The sequence below is a fragment of the Nicotiana sylvestris genome, chromosome 1 (genome assembly GCF_000393655.2).
Source record: "Nicotiana sylvestris chromosome 1, ASM39365v2, whole genome shotgun sequence".
Lineage (NCBI taxonomy): Eukaryota > Viridiplantae > Streptophyta > Magnoliopsida > Solanales > Solanaceae > Nicotiana > Nicotiana sylvestris.
Window position 1 is genome coordinate 124258194 of NC_091057.1, and position 18192 is coordinate 124276385.

General features: G+C 36.4%; 2 protein-coding genes across 4 annotated transcripts; both read right to left on the bottom strand.

The window, feature by feature from the left end:
• Positions 1–1831: 1831 nt before the first annotated feature.
• On the bottom strand, positions 1832–8140 carry LOC104214530 (uncharacterized). Of its 3 annotated transcripts, XM_070167595.1 has the most exons (9): positions 7889–7907; positions 6778–6846; positions 6460–6514; positions 6065–6334; positions 5153–5235; positions 4946–5021; positions 3424–3609; positions 2881–3009; positions 1832–2477 (listed from the first exon to the last, which is right to left on the bottom strand). In XM_070167595.1, the coding sequence occupies exons 4-9, from the start codon at positions 6185–6187 to the stop codon at positions 2313–2315; spliced, it is 762 nt and encodes a 253-aa protein (XP_070023696.1). In that variant the 5' UTR covers positions 6188–6334; positions 6460–6514; positions 6778–6846; positions 7889–7907; the 3' UTR covers positions 1832–2312. The 3 variants fall into 3 exon arrangements, with proteins under 3 accessions (XP_070023696.1, XP_009762521.1, XP_070023698.1); XM_009764219.2 differs by lacking the exon at positions 6460–6514 and having other exon boundaries at positions 6065–6181; positions 7889–8140; XM_070167597.1 differs by lacking the exons at positions 6460–6514; positions 7889–7907 and having other exon boundaries at positions 6778–6801.
• A 964-nt stretch (positions 8141–9104) lies between these two features.
• Positions 9105–9597, bottom strand: LOC138874337 (uncharacterized). The gene is made up of 2 exons (XM_070152761.1): positions 9496–9597; positions 9105–9410 (listed from the first exon to the last, which is right to left on the bottom strand). Exons 1-2 carry the CDS (start codon positions 9595–9597, stop codon positions 9105–9107), a joined length of 408 nt encoding a protein of 135 aa, XP_070008862.1.
• Between the last annotated feature and the right edge of the window lie 8595 nt (positions 9598–18192).

An 18192-nucleotide genomic window follows, 5' to 3' on the forward strand; every position in this document is an offset into this window, starting at 1 on the left:
GGTCACGTTGTTCCCTTATTTTTTTTTTCTCTCATCTTGCTTCTATATTATTAAATAATCTTATTTTATCCTTTACCCTACCTTTTTATATAATAATTCTACCTCATACCTTATTTTTTCTTTATAATATTGCAAATTTACTCTTCATATTGTTGGTGCATGACACCCTAAAACGACATAAAACAATACAATCTATCCAAATATTGTATACATTAAAACAGTACAATATATTATGAAACGATACATATCAACCATCCAAACAAGCTGTTAAAGTCGACCGGAGGGAGTCATACTTATCATAGAAATTTATATATAACTATATGAATATTTTTAACACCCTCCATGCGCATAAAACTTACACTGAAATAAAAACAATTTTATTTGATTGTATAAAACAGTTTTGAAGTTGCATATATTTTGATGAAAAAAGGAGGTCCCCTTTTCAAAGGTTCTTCTAGTCTTCGGTCTCCGGCCACGAGCCTCTGGCTTTGAAGAATTAGGTAGCTTTCCATTTACAAGATTCAATGTATTTAATTTTTCTAGTACATCAATATCACTTCCTCGATCATGCAGAAAATTGTGGACCTATTCACTCGCTTTTGAATGACAAAAAAATAACAGAAAGCAAGTACAATAAACTTACTCACGATCGTTCACTCTAATTCAATAAATATATGACACCCATTTTTTTTTTTTTTTAGACAATCATCAGTTATCCTCTCAATTAACTAAAACACATTCTATCATTTTTTTTCCACTAATGATAATAAATTAATATACTTTTTCCAGTAAATCTAAAAACTGCTATGTGGTGCATATTCGTGGAACATAATGAAAGTAATATGCATAAAGTCAAAAAGAGTAAGTGAAAAGGGCAAGGTGGGGCTTTTTTTGGTGGTGAAAGGAAAAGGACAAACATAGATTACTCCAATGGAAAATCTAGTAAGCTTTTGAAGATGATGTCTTCATTATACTGTTGTTTCCTCTCTTCTCCAAAGAAACATGTCTGAGACATGTTTTTTATGTTGGAGATAGGATAGGCCCTCCCTCTTATAAACCATTGCTTCATTGCTCATTAATATGTTAACTAAAAGGGTTACAATGGCCCCTCCATACATTATTCTTTTTTATGAAAAAATATTTGGTTCCATTCTTTTGGTCATCATATGTATCATAGCTTATTGTAATACAACTGGTATTGATATGACTTAATTCTTTCAAATATTACTATCATTCTCTGCTTGCCCATTTAAGTGTGTTCTATGATCATGTATTTGTATATTGCATTAAATGTCACCATCAAATTAAGGGCATTTTCAGCTTGTGAAATAAAGGAACTTGTCGAGTGGAAGCTGAAACAACCTATCCAACGGCAAATAGAAGGCTAATCTGCACAATTTACTTCAATCTAGGAGGAAATCGAGCTTTTATTGTTGAAGATGCCGTCGTGACAATTATCTGAATGAGTTCAAGTTCTATACATAGGAAGTGCAAATTTGTTTTACGCTATCTTAACTTTTTTTACACAACCTGGTGATAAAAGAAGAAAACTACAGTTGATGGTCCTTAAAAAAAGGGCTTAATAACCTACAAAATTAAGGCCGGATATCATCTACAACTAATTAAATTATACAGATAATGCAAAAAATATTTATACCATCATTATATATAAATTAAATTGTTTTGCAGTCAATATTACTACAAGTGATCATTTATGTTCAGTTGTATATATTAATGACCAAAATGCAATACTTATATTTGCTTTTTCTCTTACGATGTTTCATTCTCATTCTATTCCTCTTGTACAAATGAACTCAATTGAAGGCCTTCATTAGGCAACAACCCTCTACTCATCTATTGACCACAGTTCCTTAATGGTTGAAGTAGATAAAAGCTTACAAGCTGCGATCTACAACAATAACAACAACAAAAAAACCCAATATCATCCACAGGTGAGGTCTGGGAAGGGTAGTGTATACGCAGACCTTACCCCTAAACCCCTACAAGCTGCCATCTGACTGTCTAAAATAGCTCAAGAAGAATCGAGGCCCAGGTAGATAAGAATATATCCAAAGGGGTATCAGAGTTAAGATTCGTCAGAGGTTGATTTTTATCCATAAAATCATGCTCTTCCAACTTAGGATTTATAAATTTCTAACAATCGCATATGAAGAGAACAACACCTATAGTCCTACTATGCAGCATCACGTTAACGAAATTGGGGAGGAACATCTGTTTACATATAGGTATGACACCTTCTAAACTTAGGCAGCAGATGGACAATGGTCTTGCAAAACTATGGGGACCAGCATCTATTCATCAGAAGCCTCAGCATTTGCGCCTTTTAGATGCAAATGTTTTTCCCTTCTCTGAAAATCTGTCAAACCTTTGCCACTTCCGGTTACACCAACCTTACCATGAGGATCTTCTGGAGACTTGAAGATACTCTCACGCTTTCGACCAGAGAAAAATCCCACCTGAAATATAATTAATACATTAGCAACGCATAAGATATCAGCAGCTTAAAAGGCTTTAGAAATAATAAAATGATATAAGTGGTAGTGCCACACGGATCTGGCTACTACTTTTAAGACCAAACACAACTATGGATAACGAAGACAACTACAGGATAAAGATATCCAATAGCAATGTGAAGTACTTTACAAATAAATGCAGATTTTTACAGACACAAGTAAAATCATAGAGTTGCTTATGAACATGAAAAGCATGTGATTCTAGTGAGAAATATAATTTTTTTGATAAGATAGAAGTGAGAAATACAATAGAAAGAGAAATCATCATATTACACAGTACGCACAATCTCTTAAAATTGTGATTCATATATGAGGTTATCAACCTGAGAATAAGTGACCAGCATACCTTCTTAGTCTGACCTTTAGTTGATTGAAATTGTTGCCAAGCGTTTTGCCTCTTGTTTTGAGCAACCTCAAGTTGTTCAATCCGCATCTTAGACTTGAAAGCATGAATCTTTTTACGTTTGGCAGCTTTCTATGAAGAATAAAGATGAGGTCATTAGTCGGGATGAAAATAAAAAAAATAAAAAAAAAGACAATTTTTGCAAATAAAGAAACAACAGAAGGCAAGAGGTGAAAGCAAGTAAAGGTGGATTAGTCACCATGTACAAAAGCCAATTAGTCCCTGCTTTTATGAAGCCTTTTAACTTTTACATTCAGTATGTTGGACTACTTGAAACTGCTTTGAGATTATAGTACCTAGCCCAGCCTGCAGATGGTGCAGAGCTAACCTCAAGAAAATTAGGCCTACTTTAAGCAAAATAGATCCCAACAAATAGACTGTCCTATCTATCAACCCAAGATTCAGACCTTCACCCCCAATCATATTTCTGAAGTAAATAATTGGGCAAAAGACAACAGACAACCCTAAATTTGACATTCAACATACCACATCTTCTGGATCATTAGGATCAATGAGAAGCTTTGCTGGCAAACTCCGCGATTGGACATCACTAGCTGCAGCTTGAGCTATCTTTCGTTTGAGAGCTTGTTTTGTGGCCTCAGCTATCTTTTCTGCTTCAACCAAAGGGTTGACAGGTCCCTCTTGAAGTGGTCTTATATTAGCATGATCCACCTGAAATTACAAGTTGATGTTACACTAATCTAAAATAACTCCAACACTTGATGAATATTTTTTTTATTTTTTTTGAAACTGGTAACAACACTTGATGAATAATAATAAAGTAGAACCAAAAAGTAACAGAAAAAGAAAACAGGAAGTACACAAACATCTTTAGATGGAGCGTGCGCGCGCACACACACACCATGTCTGTGTATTTATGTGTGTGTGACAGTACGATATTAGCATTAACACACATCTCACTGTACTTCCATTTCAACATCTATATATACATGTATGCATACACTGAAACAATTATTCTCCAAATCTTATAACAAACTAATACTACACTAATACTTGACACATTGTCCCCTTTTGCACAAGTATATCAGAGGAAAAACAAGAGCAACAATTTAAAATATGATATAATCCAGAGCGGCCTAGAAGGCTAGAACAGAACTATTAAGAATTACCAAAAAGGGAAGCAATCCTTTCTTAATTTCAATACGAGAACTAAACCAAAACAGTCACGGTGGGAGTAGAACCTGGAAGTCGGCAACCACAACAACTGCACACGCTTAAAGAAGAAAAATTGACACAACTCAATCCTTACTTGTGATTACATAATTAAATTAACAGTACCCCATAACCTATGCTCAATTTTCAAGACAACGAGAGATTTTAACCCTTGGTTGATCACCAAATAACTGCCTTTTTATAACAACAATAACAATAATTATTATTATTATTATTGTTGTTGTTGTAATTATTACAACAACTGGACATATTGTTTGGCTACAATGGACAACTTCCCCTTGCAAACACAGTTTCTTTATCGATTAACAACTAAATAAGCAGAATAAGCATATCACCAGACTGATTCTTGTGATGTTTGCATACTTCCGTCAACATATTTATGTTGGTCGGACTTGGGTGCGGGTACCGTATCCGGGTGCAGATCTAGAGGTCGGATTCTTCATCACTTAATATTTAGGATCCGGGTTTATGGATCCGAGTGCAGATAAAGGTGTTAGGATACAGCCAATAAATATATATATTACGTCATGTATAAGTATATATTTTATTAATTAAAGTTATTGAACTAAAACTAATAAAATTTAATTCCTTTTTCCTTTGTTGGCACTTTGGTTTAGACTAAAGACAACAGAGAAGCTGGAAAATAGATATGGTCTAGCCTAGCTAGAAGGATAAACAAAATCACAGATCATTTAGACGAAAAACAACATAAGGAAAAGAATTTAAAAGAGAAGAAAAAACAAAAAGAAAAACTGAAACAGTGCTTTAAAGCCAATCAAGACACTTCCATTAAAGCATAAAAAGAAGGCAATACCTCTTCCTTGTTACCCCAGTCATCATAGCAAACATAATAGCCATTTGGAGTATGTGCATGAATGGTGGCATCATACCTGGAAAATCAACTAAATCAACAACAAGAAAGAGAAAGACAAGGTAAAGAATAATTGAAGAGATTATAAAACTTCAAAAATTGAAAAACAGAAAAGAAAAAAGAACAATCACCACAGAAATTTCTACTCACCACTCTCCATCTTCACTCCAAACAGCTTGTACTTTAGTGCCTACAGGAAACTTATCGGCATGGTCCAATGTTGACCCTGATTCCTGCGGAAAGAGGATGTTAGGAACCAAACATAAGAAAAAGGACTTTGTTCCATCCCTCTCTCTCTCTTTCTTTCTTTTTGGAACACCTCTATGGGGGTATAGTGCATAAATTGATGAAAAGTGAAATGGGAGAAGCCTTACAACAAAACATTTATGGCCATTAACCAAAAAAAGGATAAAATCAGTAATACGCACGTACAAAAAAATGAAGATGCCAATTACTAGTGCAAAAAAAATGAAGATGCCAATTACTAGTGCTTACTATGTAGATAAATCTATAATCCATCAAAAGGAAAGAAAACCAATACTCCATGTTGACCCAACAGAGTATTTATGATATTGAGGATTCATACAGCTGACCCCAAATAGCTTGGATTGAGGCATGGTTGTTGTTGTTGACGAAAAGGATAAATCTATTATACTATGATTGAAGCAATAATGTCAGTCTTCTTCCCTTAAGATAATATCTTTATTGTTTGCAACTTCCAATTCCTTAAAAAGCTAAAGGAACTATGATCCATCAGAAACTTACCCCCCCCCCCCCCCCCAAAACCAAAAAAAAAAAAAAGCCTTGCAAAATTACATCCACAAAGGTTTCCTTACCAAAATAGTGGTTCCGAATTCCAACAAATTTTACAATCTTCATTGGGGAAGGGAACTTGGTCTTTGGTAGAAATCAGCCAGAAAACAATTTAGATACACCATCATTAACTGCACGAAGCTAATTTTCATCCTTTCCAACTAAAATCTAACACTTTTCAAGAATTATAGGGAGAGAAATATCCACCAAAGGATGATAACTCTTAACAATCTAATCTTAAGGATATACCACATTAGAATTCCCAGAATGGTGAAAACCATGAGATGCATCACCACTGGTCCCGGTACCCATCCCATCATCACTTTGTTTTGCAGTTGCAAGGAGCTCCTCCGTTAAGGCAATCACCTGCATTTCAGAAAGTTATCCTGGTTTAGAACTATTTTCCTAGCACAAGCCAAGAAACAAATTAATCTTTTTTTAATTCCAAACTTAGATTCACAGAGTGACATCTGAAATCATGGGATAGAGGTATGCTGGCCACCATCAAATATCGCAGACCTGCAATTGAATCAAGACATGAAAGTGATGGACACCTTGAGAAAGTTGCTAGCTCCAAAATTTTACAATCGCCACACCCCTCACTACCATTGAGGTAATTTACTCTATCAAAATAAAATCCTCACCTTCAAAATCAAATGATTAACTTATGTTTCTTCAGTCACGGATAGTTCCTTCACACTGCTTGTTTATCGGCAATATAATGTTCGTGTAAGAAAAAGAGAGAAGAAATAGATACTTGTAATAAATTCAGAATAGAAAAACTAATAATTAACTACGAAGACGACTTACCCCATTGTGCTAATGGATATAGAGACTAATAAATATCTCACGAAAAAGGATAGTGGTAATAAGCTAAGGGGAGATTTCATTAAGAAAACACTTTAACAAAAAGAAACGAAGGGGGAAAAGTAGAGAACTAAAGAAAAAGCGCAAAATGTCACCTCAACAAGCTCTTTCTCCATGTCCACATATTCGGAGTTGCGTGGTTCATCACGTAACAGTTGTCGCACCTGGTATATAAGTAAAAGAAAATTTATAAATTTGAAGTGCAGGAGCAGCAACAGTTTAGATACGAGATTTACTTAAAGTGAAAGAAAGTGCAACTAGGATTGACATATCAGCATCTTCTTTGCACAATACAGTCTTGGTGGTTGCAAACCACTTTCCTGACCTTTCTAACGCAAAAACATTTGATAGTTTTCAGTGCTACCAGTTCATTAACCTTTGTAGCTAAACCTACAGGAACCATTCACTTCGCTTCTCGTCCCACCCTCAAACAGCACTAGTCAAATCTTCCAAAATACAGTGAAATACTGAAATCTCGTAATGTTCTAATGTTTCCAAGTTGATTTAATATCTATCATACAACAAAAAATCAGACACAGCACAGTCATCAACTGGGACAATTACCTCTTATGCCTCCTATCACATAAAATTGTCCTTAAACAAAGGTCCTTTTTTTGGTTGAGAATTTGTCCTTAAACAAAGATCATTCTGATGCAACTTTATGAATTGTTCCACAGGCATGAGTTGTGGTATCTATATGGGTTGGATCACCAAGCTGGAAACCATATGTATATTAACTGCAGCTCCTTCAACTCAAACGCAAAGAAAACTAGCCCGGTCGTGCTATTCCTTTCTTCAAATTACAACACAACAGAAAAGTAGTAGTACCTAGGGATTTTATCTTTTAAAAGCAAACGAAAAAAGACAACCCCATCCAAAATCCTTTTTTTTTCTAGTACCCGTACTAAAACTAATCTTCTTATCAAGGACATGACAGAATGTGCCTTTTTAATTAAAACTCCACACCAATACAATTATGTGCATGCGCACACAAGCTGAATTTTGCTTGTATAAACAATAGCTTGAAGATAATCAATACAGTAAAGTTTGTTCAAGAGCACAACTAATTATCAACAACAAAAAAGAAGAGAAAAGTGCTTTTGAGCTGAACATGGCATAATTTAAATGAAATTAAGGAAAAATATTATTCAAAAAACTAAACTTACAATTCAGAAAGCGCAGAGGGAATAAGATTAGGGTTTATACCTGCAGAAGTTGTTCTTTATAAGTAGAAAGATTCGAAGACAATTCGTCAATGCTAACTTCATCTCCACCGCTTTGCATTTTCTCTCTTTTTTTCTCTATCCAATTGAGGACTTTCCAGTAACAAATTCGATTTCCCGGTATACGCCGGAGAGAGATAGTCGAAGAAACCCTCGCACCTAGGGTACAAGATTTATCAGAATCGGGTCTATTTGATTCCTAACTTTCGGGTATTTTCAGTTTCGCCGCTTTGCCTGCGGTTCCCCACATGTGTATCTATATTTATTAAAAAGTTGCACTGCACCCTTTTAAGTTTCAAACGGTAGCATTTCGACCCCTTTCTTTTTGTACACCTTGTCAATTTAAAAAATCCAACGTTCTCTTTTGTTTAAATTTCTATATAACATTAATCCAACCAACTATATAGACTGTAATGTCTATCTTTTGACTCTCTTAGTATACACTATTCCCTCCGTCTTACTAAATAATACATTTTCCTTATTAGTCCCTTCCAAAAAGAATAACATATTTCTGTATTTGAAAACAATTCAAATTTAAACTTTTAATTTTACCTTTACCCTTAATAAAAAGTTTTTATAGTCACACAAATATCATGACCCCACAAAATTTTTGCCCCTTAAGCTTTTAGGACTAAATGTTTCAAAAAGAATTTCTTAAAAGTGTGCCAAGTTTAACCACATCAACTGAAATAAATGGAGTATTGTTTATCATATTTTATTCGAAAGTCTACATTTGGCTATAGAAAGGAAACAAAGGGAAAGTCTGCATTTGGCTATAGAAAAGAAACAAAGGGAAAGTCTACATTTGGCTATAGAAAAGAAACAAAGGGTTATGCTCATATCGTTGAATGATATTTTCCCACTCTACTTTCTAGAAATTGTAGTAAAATTTGAAATTTGATTGATGTAACAAGAGGAATCCTCTTGTTACTAGCGAGAATAGAGAAGAGAGGGAAGATGAAGATAAGGAAGAAGGAAATTTTTGATTAATTATCGGATGCCTTTCTCTCAGTACAATGACAACCTAAATAGCAGAGAATCCAATCTGGGCTCTTCCTAATAGCTTGACACATGTCCAATTCCACTAACAGAATTATGGCCTTCATTGAACATAAATTATAACCTAAAGGACTCAAATAAACATAATAAAAACTTAACTAACGACTAGTAATGACTCAGCTAATTCAAATAATCTCTACTCATAACATTTCAAAATCTGGAAACTGAGATACTATGAAGTTGTAATCCTCCCAGGTAGCTTCTTCTGGTAGCAGGTTAACCCACTGCACCAAAATCTGAGTAGATGCTTTGTTTCCGTTCTTCACCATCCTCCTGTCCAGCACAGCAATTGGTTCTATAAGAGGTTGTCCATCAGAAGAGCAAATTGGAGGATCGATAGATGGAATGAATTGTTGTCCAATCCTCTTCTTAAGCTGAGAGATGTGGAAAACAGGATGTATCATGGAAGCAGGAGGCAAGTTGAGCTTATATGCAACAGCTCTAATCTTGACCATAAAACTTGGAAGTCGGCTTCAAACTCTTTCTCACAGCTACAGAGGTCTGTCTATAGGGTTGCAGTTTCAGAAATACCCAGTCACCAACATTGAACTCTCTTTCTGTCCTCTTCTTGTCAGCATTCACCTTCATTCTGTTTTGAGCCTTATCCAAATTCTCTTTTAATACCTTAGCCATAATTTATCTTTCCTTCAAGACTTGATCTATAGCAGCCACTTTAGTCTGTGAAATCAACTCAAAAGAGAGTTGTGGTGGTTCATACCCATACAATACCTTGAAAGGAGTCATCTTTAAGGCAGAGTGGTAATTACTGTTATACCAAAACTAAGCCAGTGATAGCCATTTATTCCACTCTTTAGGTCTATGCCTTGTCATGCACCTCACGTAATTCTCCAAGCATCTATTCACTCTCTCAGTCTGTCCATCTGTTTGTGGATGATAGGCTGAGCTAAAGCATAAATGTACCTGCAAGTTCTTAAAAAGTTCCCTCCAAAAGTTACTGAGGAAGACTTTATCCCTGTCAGATACAATGCTCTTAGATAAACCATGCAACTTATAAATGGTATCCATAAACACCCCGGCAATCTGTGAGGCAATGAAAGGATGAGCCAATGCAATGAATTGTGCATATTTACTGTATCTATCTATCACTACTATGATGGTGTCTTGCCCTTCTGACTTTGGCAAACTCTCAATAAAATCCATTGATAAGTGTTCCCAAGCCCTCTCAGGTACTGGCAGAGGTTGTAATAATCCTGGGTAAGCCACTTGCTCATCTTTGCAGCTTTGAGAGACTTCACACTCTTGAATTATCTTCTTCACATCTTCTATCATAGCAGGCCAATAGAAAACTGCCTTTAGCCTTTGATAGGTTGTTGTTACTCTTGAATGACCACCTAACCCAGAGTTGTGAACGGTTGAAATCAGTTGTTGTTTTAGAGTTCCATGGTTACCAACACACTTTCACTTTATGCCTTAAGATACCTTGTTGTAGGGTGTCATCCACCAATGCAGAAGGGTTGCCGCTGAGTAATGTTACAACCTGCATCGCCTCCTGGTCTGCTTCATAACTTGCAATCACTTCATCAAACCATTTAGGTTGCAACTGAGTTATCAGTAGACAGTGTGGCACACCAGCTTCAGATGGCTGCTCATTTATCCTCGACAATGCATCAGCCATAATATTCTCCACTCCCTTCTTGTACTGGATTTCAAAGCTTAAACCCATCAGTTTGGTTAAGCATTTATGCTGCAGGGATGTTGTGATCTTTTGTTCCTGCAAGAATTTCAAACTGAAATAATCTGTTTTGATTATAAAGTGGTGTGGGTGCAAGTAATGTCTCCATCTAGCTACTGCTATAAGTAGAGCTATCAACTCTTTCTCATAGGTAGATAATCCTTGATGTCTCTTGCTTAAAGACTAGCTTAGGAATGCTAGAGGCCTTCTATCCTGCATTAATACTGCTCCCACCCTAGTGTTGCAAGCATCCACCTCCAAAATAAAAGGTCTACTGAAATCGGGTAAAGCTAGAACTGGAGCAACTGTCATAGCTTGTTTGAGGTTCTGAAAGGCTACAGTAGCTTCCTCATTCCAGTTGAAATTCCCTTTCCTTACTAAATTGGTTAGGGGCTTACTTAGCTGAGCATAATTCTTGATAAACTTCCTGTAGTAACTAGTCAGCCCTAAGAAACCTCTTAACTCTTTTGCAGAACTTGGTTGTGGCCATTCTAGAATAGCTGATACCTTTTTATGATCAGTGCTTACCCCTTTGCCTGAGATTACATGCCCTAAGTATTCCACATGTGATTGGCCAAATTTACACTTGCTTTCTTTTGCAAATAGACAGTTCTTTCTTAGTAGTTGAAGTACCCTTTCGAGATGCTCCAAGTGTTCTTTCATACTCTTACTGTACACTAGTACATCATCAAAAAATACTAGTATGTACTTCCTCATTTGTTCCTTGAATATAGAATTCATCAATGATTGGAAAGTGGCTAGGGCATTAGTTAATCCAAAGGGAATGACCCTGAATTGCCACAGCCCATGATGAGTTCTAAATGTTGTCTTGTACTCCTCTCCAGCCTTCATTCTCACCTGGTGGTAACCAGCTCTAAGATCTATCTTGGAAAACACAGTAGCTCTATGTAGCTCATCCAATAAATCATCAATCATAGGGATAGGATATTTATTTTTTTATAGTTAAACTGTTCAACCTCCTATAGTCAACACATAGTCTTCAAGTGGAGTCCTTCTTTTTGACTAGCAAAGCAGGTGAAGCAAAAGAAGACTGACTGGGAACCAAGGTCTCAGCTTCCAACGTGTCATTGATAATGAATTCAATAGCTTTCTTTTGATCATGAGAATACCTGTATGGCTTTAGATTGAAAGGTTGAGCAGCAGGAATTAGGTTGATAACATGATCACAATCTCTTCAGGTGGTACCTCAGTTGGCTCCTGGAACACATCCTTGTAAGTTGTCAGTAACTTTTTCAATGCAGGGTTCATCTCTTTCTCCCCCTTTGCTCTAGGACCAGCAGTTGTTATAGATAATTCAGCCATCACCTCGCAGGTACCACAATGCAACATCCTTCTTAAAGCTTCAGTATCTACTGGGATCACCTCAGGTTTAGCATTAACTCCAATTAGAGTCACCATCTTGCCCTCCTTCATGAAGCTCATGCTGTAAGGTCTAGTATGCAAGACCACTGGGGCTACTGCATCAATCCAGTCCATCCCCAAAATCATGTCACATCCCCCAACCTTGAGTAGCCTGATCTTAAAAGCAAAAAGTTCATTCTGCATTTTCCAATTGAACAGAGGGCTTTCCTGATCACATCTCATGACTTGGCCATTGTCCACTACCACTCTTAACAGAATGGTCATAGGTTGCACAGGTAATTTTAACAGTTTCACTATATGTGGATCAATAAAAGAGTGTGTAGAGCCACTGTCTATCAATATAGTAAATGGGATCTTTTTTGCATATCGCAATATTTTGATAGTTGAGATGGCTCCTTCAGCAGAACTTAACCCCATCACCACATTGAGGGAGACCTCAGCTTGCTCCTCCACTTGTTCCTCCAAAGTCTCAGGAACATCCACAAATTCTTCTATCTTCGGTTCCCCTTCAGTTGTGACACCTTCCATGGCAAGTAGAGTTTCAGCCTTGCATTGGTGTCATGGCTCATACTTCTCGCGTCACTTATAACAAAGACCTTGAGCTCTGAGTGCCTCAAAAGTGTTTGGTTTGAAGGGAGCTCTATTGACAGCTCTTTGATTGGGATAAGTAATTCTCAGAGGTTGGTTAGAGGTTGGTTGGGTGCTGGGAGTTGTGCTGGTCTTGATGTTTGTGGTGCTCTTGGATATGTAATGGCTAATGGTCTGGGGTAGGGAAGGTTTTGGTTATTTCTGGTTGTGCAGTGAGAGCTGAAAATGACTCCTCATATAGCTTTGCAATCTCATAAGCATCCATAATAGTCACAGGATTGGCCAGCTTGACTAATGGTTTAAGCTCAGGTTTAAGACCACTAATGAAACTGGAAATTAAGTGAGCCTCATTCAAAAGGGGGTTTATAATAGTCATATAGCGTGTCAGCTCTTCAAACCTTTCCTGATAATTGGTTCACACTCCCAATCTGCATAATTTTGTTAAACTCATCCACAATATCTTGAGGCCTAATGTTACCAAATCTCCTGCAAACCTCAGCACAAAACCTTTGCCAAGTCATCCTTCCCCTGTGGTTCACTAAATAACTGTCAAACCATACATCCACCTTATCCCTCACATGCATTGAAGCGTAGCTTAGTTTTTCTTGCTCCGAAATGTCGTACAACTAAAAGAATTTCTCACACCTTCGTAGCCATCCTCTAGGATTAGTTTCATCAAAATCAGGGAAATTGAGTTTTGGCTTCAAGGTTTTCCTGGTTTACTTTAGGCTCAACAGGGTTAACAGGGGTTGGCAACAAGGGGGCTAGAATGATAAACAGGGTTTTGGAAATTAGGTGGGTTATTAAAAACTGGGGCTGGATGGAAGGTGAATCCACGGCCAACAGTGTAAGTCGAAGGGGTGAAAAGAGTATGATTTAAGGGAAAAGGATTCTTAGTACCTGAAACGCCTCCAGTTTCTGTTATTGTTTGACTGAGTAAGCAGTGAACATCGTGACGGGTTGAGCAGAGTCTGAAGTCACCGGTGTGAGCTGATGATCTGTGCTTTTGGTTGCCAGAGATGGCGTCACCGGCGTAGAGTCAGCTCGTTGCGACAAACCCATGGTCGAGATAATGAAATCGAGCTTTCGATTTGCGTCCTTAACATCATCGAGTTGAGTTTGAAACTGATTCTGGCTGGTTTCTATAGATTCGAACCTTTGGCTTGCATGTTCCACAAAGGAGGAAAGCTGCACACGCATCTCTGTTTGCAAAGTTTGAATCACTGGATTAGGGGTCATGGCAGCTGAAGATTGTAACAAGAGGATTACTCTTGTTACTAGTGAGAAAGAGAAAAGATGATAAGGAAGAAGGTGTTATAAAATAAAATGTAAATAAGTAGAGATACAAAGAAGGAAGAACATGTAACATAATGTGACTCGTTAAGAACTTACAAAAAAAATTCTTGGTATGTACATAGTTATTTATAATATACCTTGCCTGTTGTCTCATTAAAAACCTTACCAGAAAAATTCAATGGGATAAAACTTTGGTTAAGCAAAAGAGTGCAGCGTGTAGTTACTTAATGTCTCGAAGACGACGCATTCCAACCTTATATATCAGCTTTTCAAATATTGAGGTTGGTAATGCCTTAGTGAACAGATTAGCCAAATTATCACATGAACGAACTTGTTGTACATCTATTTCACCATTCTTCTGAAGATCATGAGTGAAAAAGAATTTCGGTGGAATGTGTTTTGTTTTATCTCCTTTGATATATCCTCCTTTCAATTGAGTTATGCATGCAGGATTGTCTTCATACAATATTGTTGGAATATTCTCTTTCGAAGAAAGACCACATGTTTGCTGAATGTGTTGAGTTATAGATCTCAACCAAACGCATTCTCAACTTGCTTCGTGAATGGCTATTATCTCTGCATGATTTGAAGAAGTAGCAACCATAGTTTGTTTTGTCGAACGCCATGATATGGATGTACCTCCACTTGTAAATAAATAGCCTGTCTGAGATCGACCTTTATGTGGATCAGACAAATATCCTGTATCTCCATAACCAATCAATGATGGCTTGGATTCATTTGAATAAAATAAACTCATATCAATGGTCCCTCGGAGGTATCTGAATATATGTTTAATACCATTCCAGTGTCTTTGTGTTGGCAAAGAACTAAATCTTGCCAATAAGCTTACTAAGAAAGTTATATCTGGTCGGGAATTATTGGCAAGATACATTAATGCCCCAATTGCACTAAGATATGGTACTTCGGCACCAAGAAGCTCTTCATCATTTTCATGAGGTCGAAATGTATCTTTCTTTATATCAAGTGATCTCACAACCATCGGGGTACTCAATGGATGTGCTTTATCCATATAGAATTGCTTTAAAATCTTTTCGGTGTATGTTGATTGATGGACAAATATTCCATCTTTCATATACTCAATTTGTAGACCAAGACAAAATTTTGTCTTTCCAAGATCTTTCATTTCAAATTCTTTCTTCAAACAGTCTACTGTTTTTGGAAGCTCCCCAGGAGTTCCAATGATATTTAAATCATCAACATACACAACGATTATAACAAATTTATATTCAGGCTTTTTTATAAAGACACAAGGACAAATTGGATCATCTTGTACCCTTCTTTCAACAGGTATTCACTCAGGCGATTGTACCACATACGACCTAATTGTTTCAATCCGTATAAAGATTTCTGAAGCTTTATTGAACAAGTTTCTCGAAAACTTTTATATGTTTCTGGCACTTTAAATCCCTCGGGTACTTTCATAAAAATTTCGTTGTTTAATGATCCATATAAATAGGTTGTAACAACATCCATTAGATGCATATCAAGTTTTTCTTGCACTGCCATATTTATGAGATACCTGAAGGTGATAGCATCCACTATAGGAGAATATGTCTCCATATAATCAATTTCAGGCCTTTGAGAAAACCCTTGTGTCACAAGTCGCGCTTTATATCTAACGACTTCATTTTTATCATTTCGTTTTCGCACAAAAACCCATATACCCAGTAGGCTTTATGCCTTCAGGTGTTCGAACTATGGGTCCGAAGACTTCACGTTTTCCAAGTGAAGTTAACTCTGCCTGGATAACTAAGTGAAGTTAGTCTTTCCATTTTGGCCAATCATTTCTTTGTCTATATTAATTGACAGATTTTGGTTCAAGATCCTCATCTTGTTGCATTATTTCAACAGCAACATTATAAGCAAAAATGGTATCGATAACAATATTATTTCGGTTCCATATTTTCCCGGTTGAGACGTAACTTATTGATCTCCATTCTCATTATTTTCAGGTACCTGGACCTCCCCTAAGGTCTTCTCATTTGTTACGTCTTGGGGCTCTTCTTGAGCCACTACCTCTGTGTTATGTTCACTTTGATCACTTGCTCTTTTTCTTCTTCGAGGATTTTTATCTTTAGAACCGATTGGTCTACCACGTTTCAAGTATGACTTACACTCATTTGCTTTAATTAATTGTCCTGCCGGGATATCAACTCAAATTGGAGCATTAGCAGCTGGAATATGTGACTTAGTCACCCTTGGTAGGTCAGTGAATGCATCTAGCAATTGATTTGCAATATTTTGTAAATTAAAAATCTTTTGAACCTCTTGTTCACATTGATTTGTTCGAGGATCTAAATGAGACAGTGATAATGCATTCCAATCTATCTTCTTTTTCAGCTGCTTATTTTCTCCCTCCCTAATGTTGGATATACTGATTCATCAAAATGGCAATCAGAAAATCTTGCCATAAATAAATCTTCAGTCATCGGCTCTAGATATTTTATAATAGAAGGAGATTCATATCCAACATATATCCTCAATCTTCTTTGAGGACCCATCTTTGTGCGTTGTGGTGGAGCAATTGGAACATATATCGCACAACCAAAGATCCTAAGATGGGAAATATTTGGCTCCTGACCAAAAGCCAATTGCAATGGGGAGACTTTATGATAACTTGTGGGCCTTATCCGCACAAGTGCTGCTGCGTGCAAAATAGCATGACCCCATACTGAAATGGGAAGTTTTGTTCTCATAAGCATTGGTCTAGCAATTAATTGGAGGCGTTTGATCAATGATTCTGCTAGACCATTTTGTGTATGAACATGAGCAACCGGATGCTCAATTGTTATCCCAGTTGAAATACAATAATCATTAAAGGCTTGGGATGTAAACTCACCAGCATTATCAAGACGAATTGTCTTAATTGCATAATCTGAAAATTGTACTCTTAGCTTTATTATTTGAGTCAACAATCTCGCAAATGCCATATTGCGAGTTGATAGTAAGCACGCATGTGACCATCTTGTAGATGCATCTACCAAAACCATATAATATTTGAATGGTCCATATGGAGGGTGAATGGGCCCACATATATCACCCTGTATACGTTCCAGAAATGCAGGGGATTCCATCTTAACTTTAATAATTGATGGTCTAATAATTAATTTTCCTTGAGAACATGCAGCACAAGAGAATTCCTTAAATTGAAGAATCTTCTGATTCTTCATTGCATGTCCATGTGAATTCTCAATTATTTTACGCATCATATTAGAACCAGGATGGCCCAACCGGTCATGCCAAATAATAAAATTATCTTGATTAGTAAACTTCTCGTTTACTACGGCATGTGTTTCAATCTTGCTAATACTTGTGTAGTATAAGCCGGAGGAAAGAGCCATATTTCTTACAGGACATTATTGTGGTAATATAAAGATATTCAATCTTTTCATCATTTGTAGTCTCAATATGATAGCCATTTTGGCGAATATCTTTGAAACTTAATAAGTTTCTTTGAGATTTACTACAATATAGTGCTTCATCAATAGCCAAATTTGTTCCTCCTGGTAGTAATAAATTGGCTCTTCCAGAACCTTCAATTAATCTTGTACTACCGGATATTGTATTAACATTCGCTTCTTTCATTACCAAATAAGAGAAATATCTCTTATCTTTTAAAATAGTGTGTGTTGTAGCACTATCCAGAAGACATATATCATCTTTATTAATCTTGAGTCCAACTGAAGACTGGGGAATTTTCATATTCTTCATAAAAAAGACAAATAATACATCATAAGAAATATGAAAGACAAGCAGGAAAAAAACATTAAGAAATACATTAGAAATGTAGAAACTAGCAACACATGATGCATTAGGAAAATACACTCAAGAAAAATAAACTAGTTGCAAACATAAACATAACAACTTTTATAGCTTCATTCCCCAGTAAGATGATTAGTTCTTCAGTCAATATCCTCAAAGAAGTCCCCAACTTCTAAATGAGTAATATTTGTTAGGCCTTCAAAATCATCATCTTTATATGCAAGATGTGCCTTAGAATCATATTTATTTGAGGGACCTGCTTCATCATCATTATTTTGAAAGGTCAAGTGTGCCTCCACATTATTTTCTTTTTTCTTGAGGGAGGCTTGATAAAGTTTGACAAAATGTTCTGGCGTACGACAAATGCGTGCCCAATGACCTCTCATACCACATCGGTGACACATACTAGCTTTACCTTTTGAATGATTAATTTGAGAACCCTTATTGTTCTCCAATTTATTTCCACCATAATGACGATAATTGTT

Coding starts and splice junctions, on each gene's coding strand:
- LOC104214530 (XM_009764219.2), bottom strand. CDS start 7,966: ATGCAAAGCGGTGGAGATGAAGTTAGCATTGACGAATTGTCTTCGAAT. Junction 6,847..7,888: donor ATAAAGAACAACTTCTGCAG/GTATAAACCCTA, acceptor CTTATATACCAG/GTGCGACAACTGTTACGTGA. Junction 6,182..6,777: donor TGGAGAAAGAGCTTGTTGAG/GTGACATTTTGC, acceptor TCTGAAATGCAG/GTGATTGCCTTAACGGAGGA.
- LOC138874337 (XM_070152761.1), bottom strand. CDS start 9,597: ATGGCTAAGGTATTAAAAGAGAATTTGGATAAGGCTCAAAACAGAATG. Junction 9,411..9,495: donor AGTTCAATGTTGGTGACTGG/GTATTTCTGAAA, acceptor TTTATGGTCAAG/ATTAGAGCTGTTGCATATAA.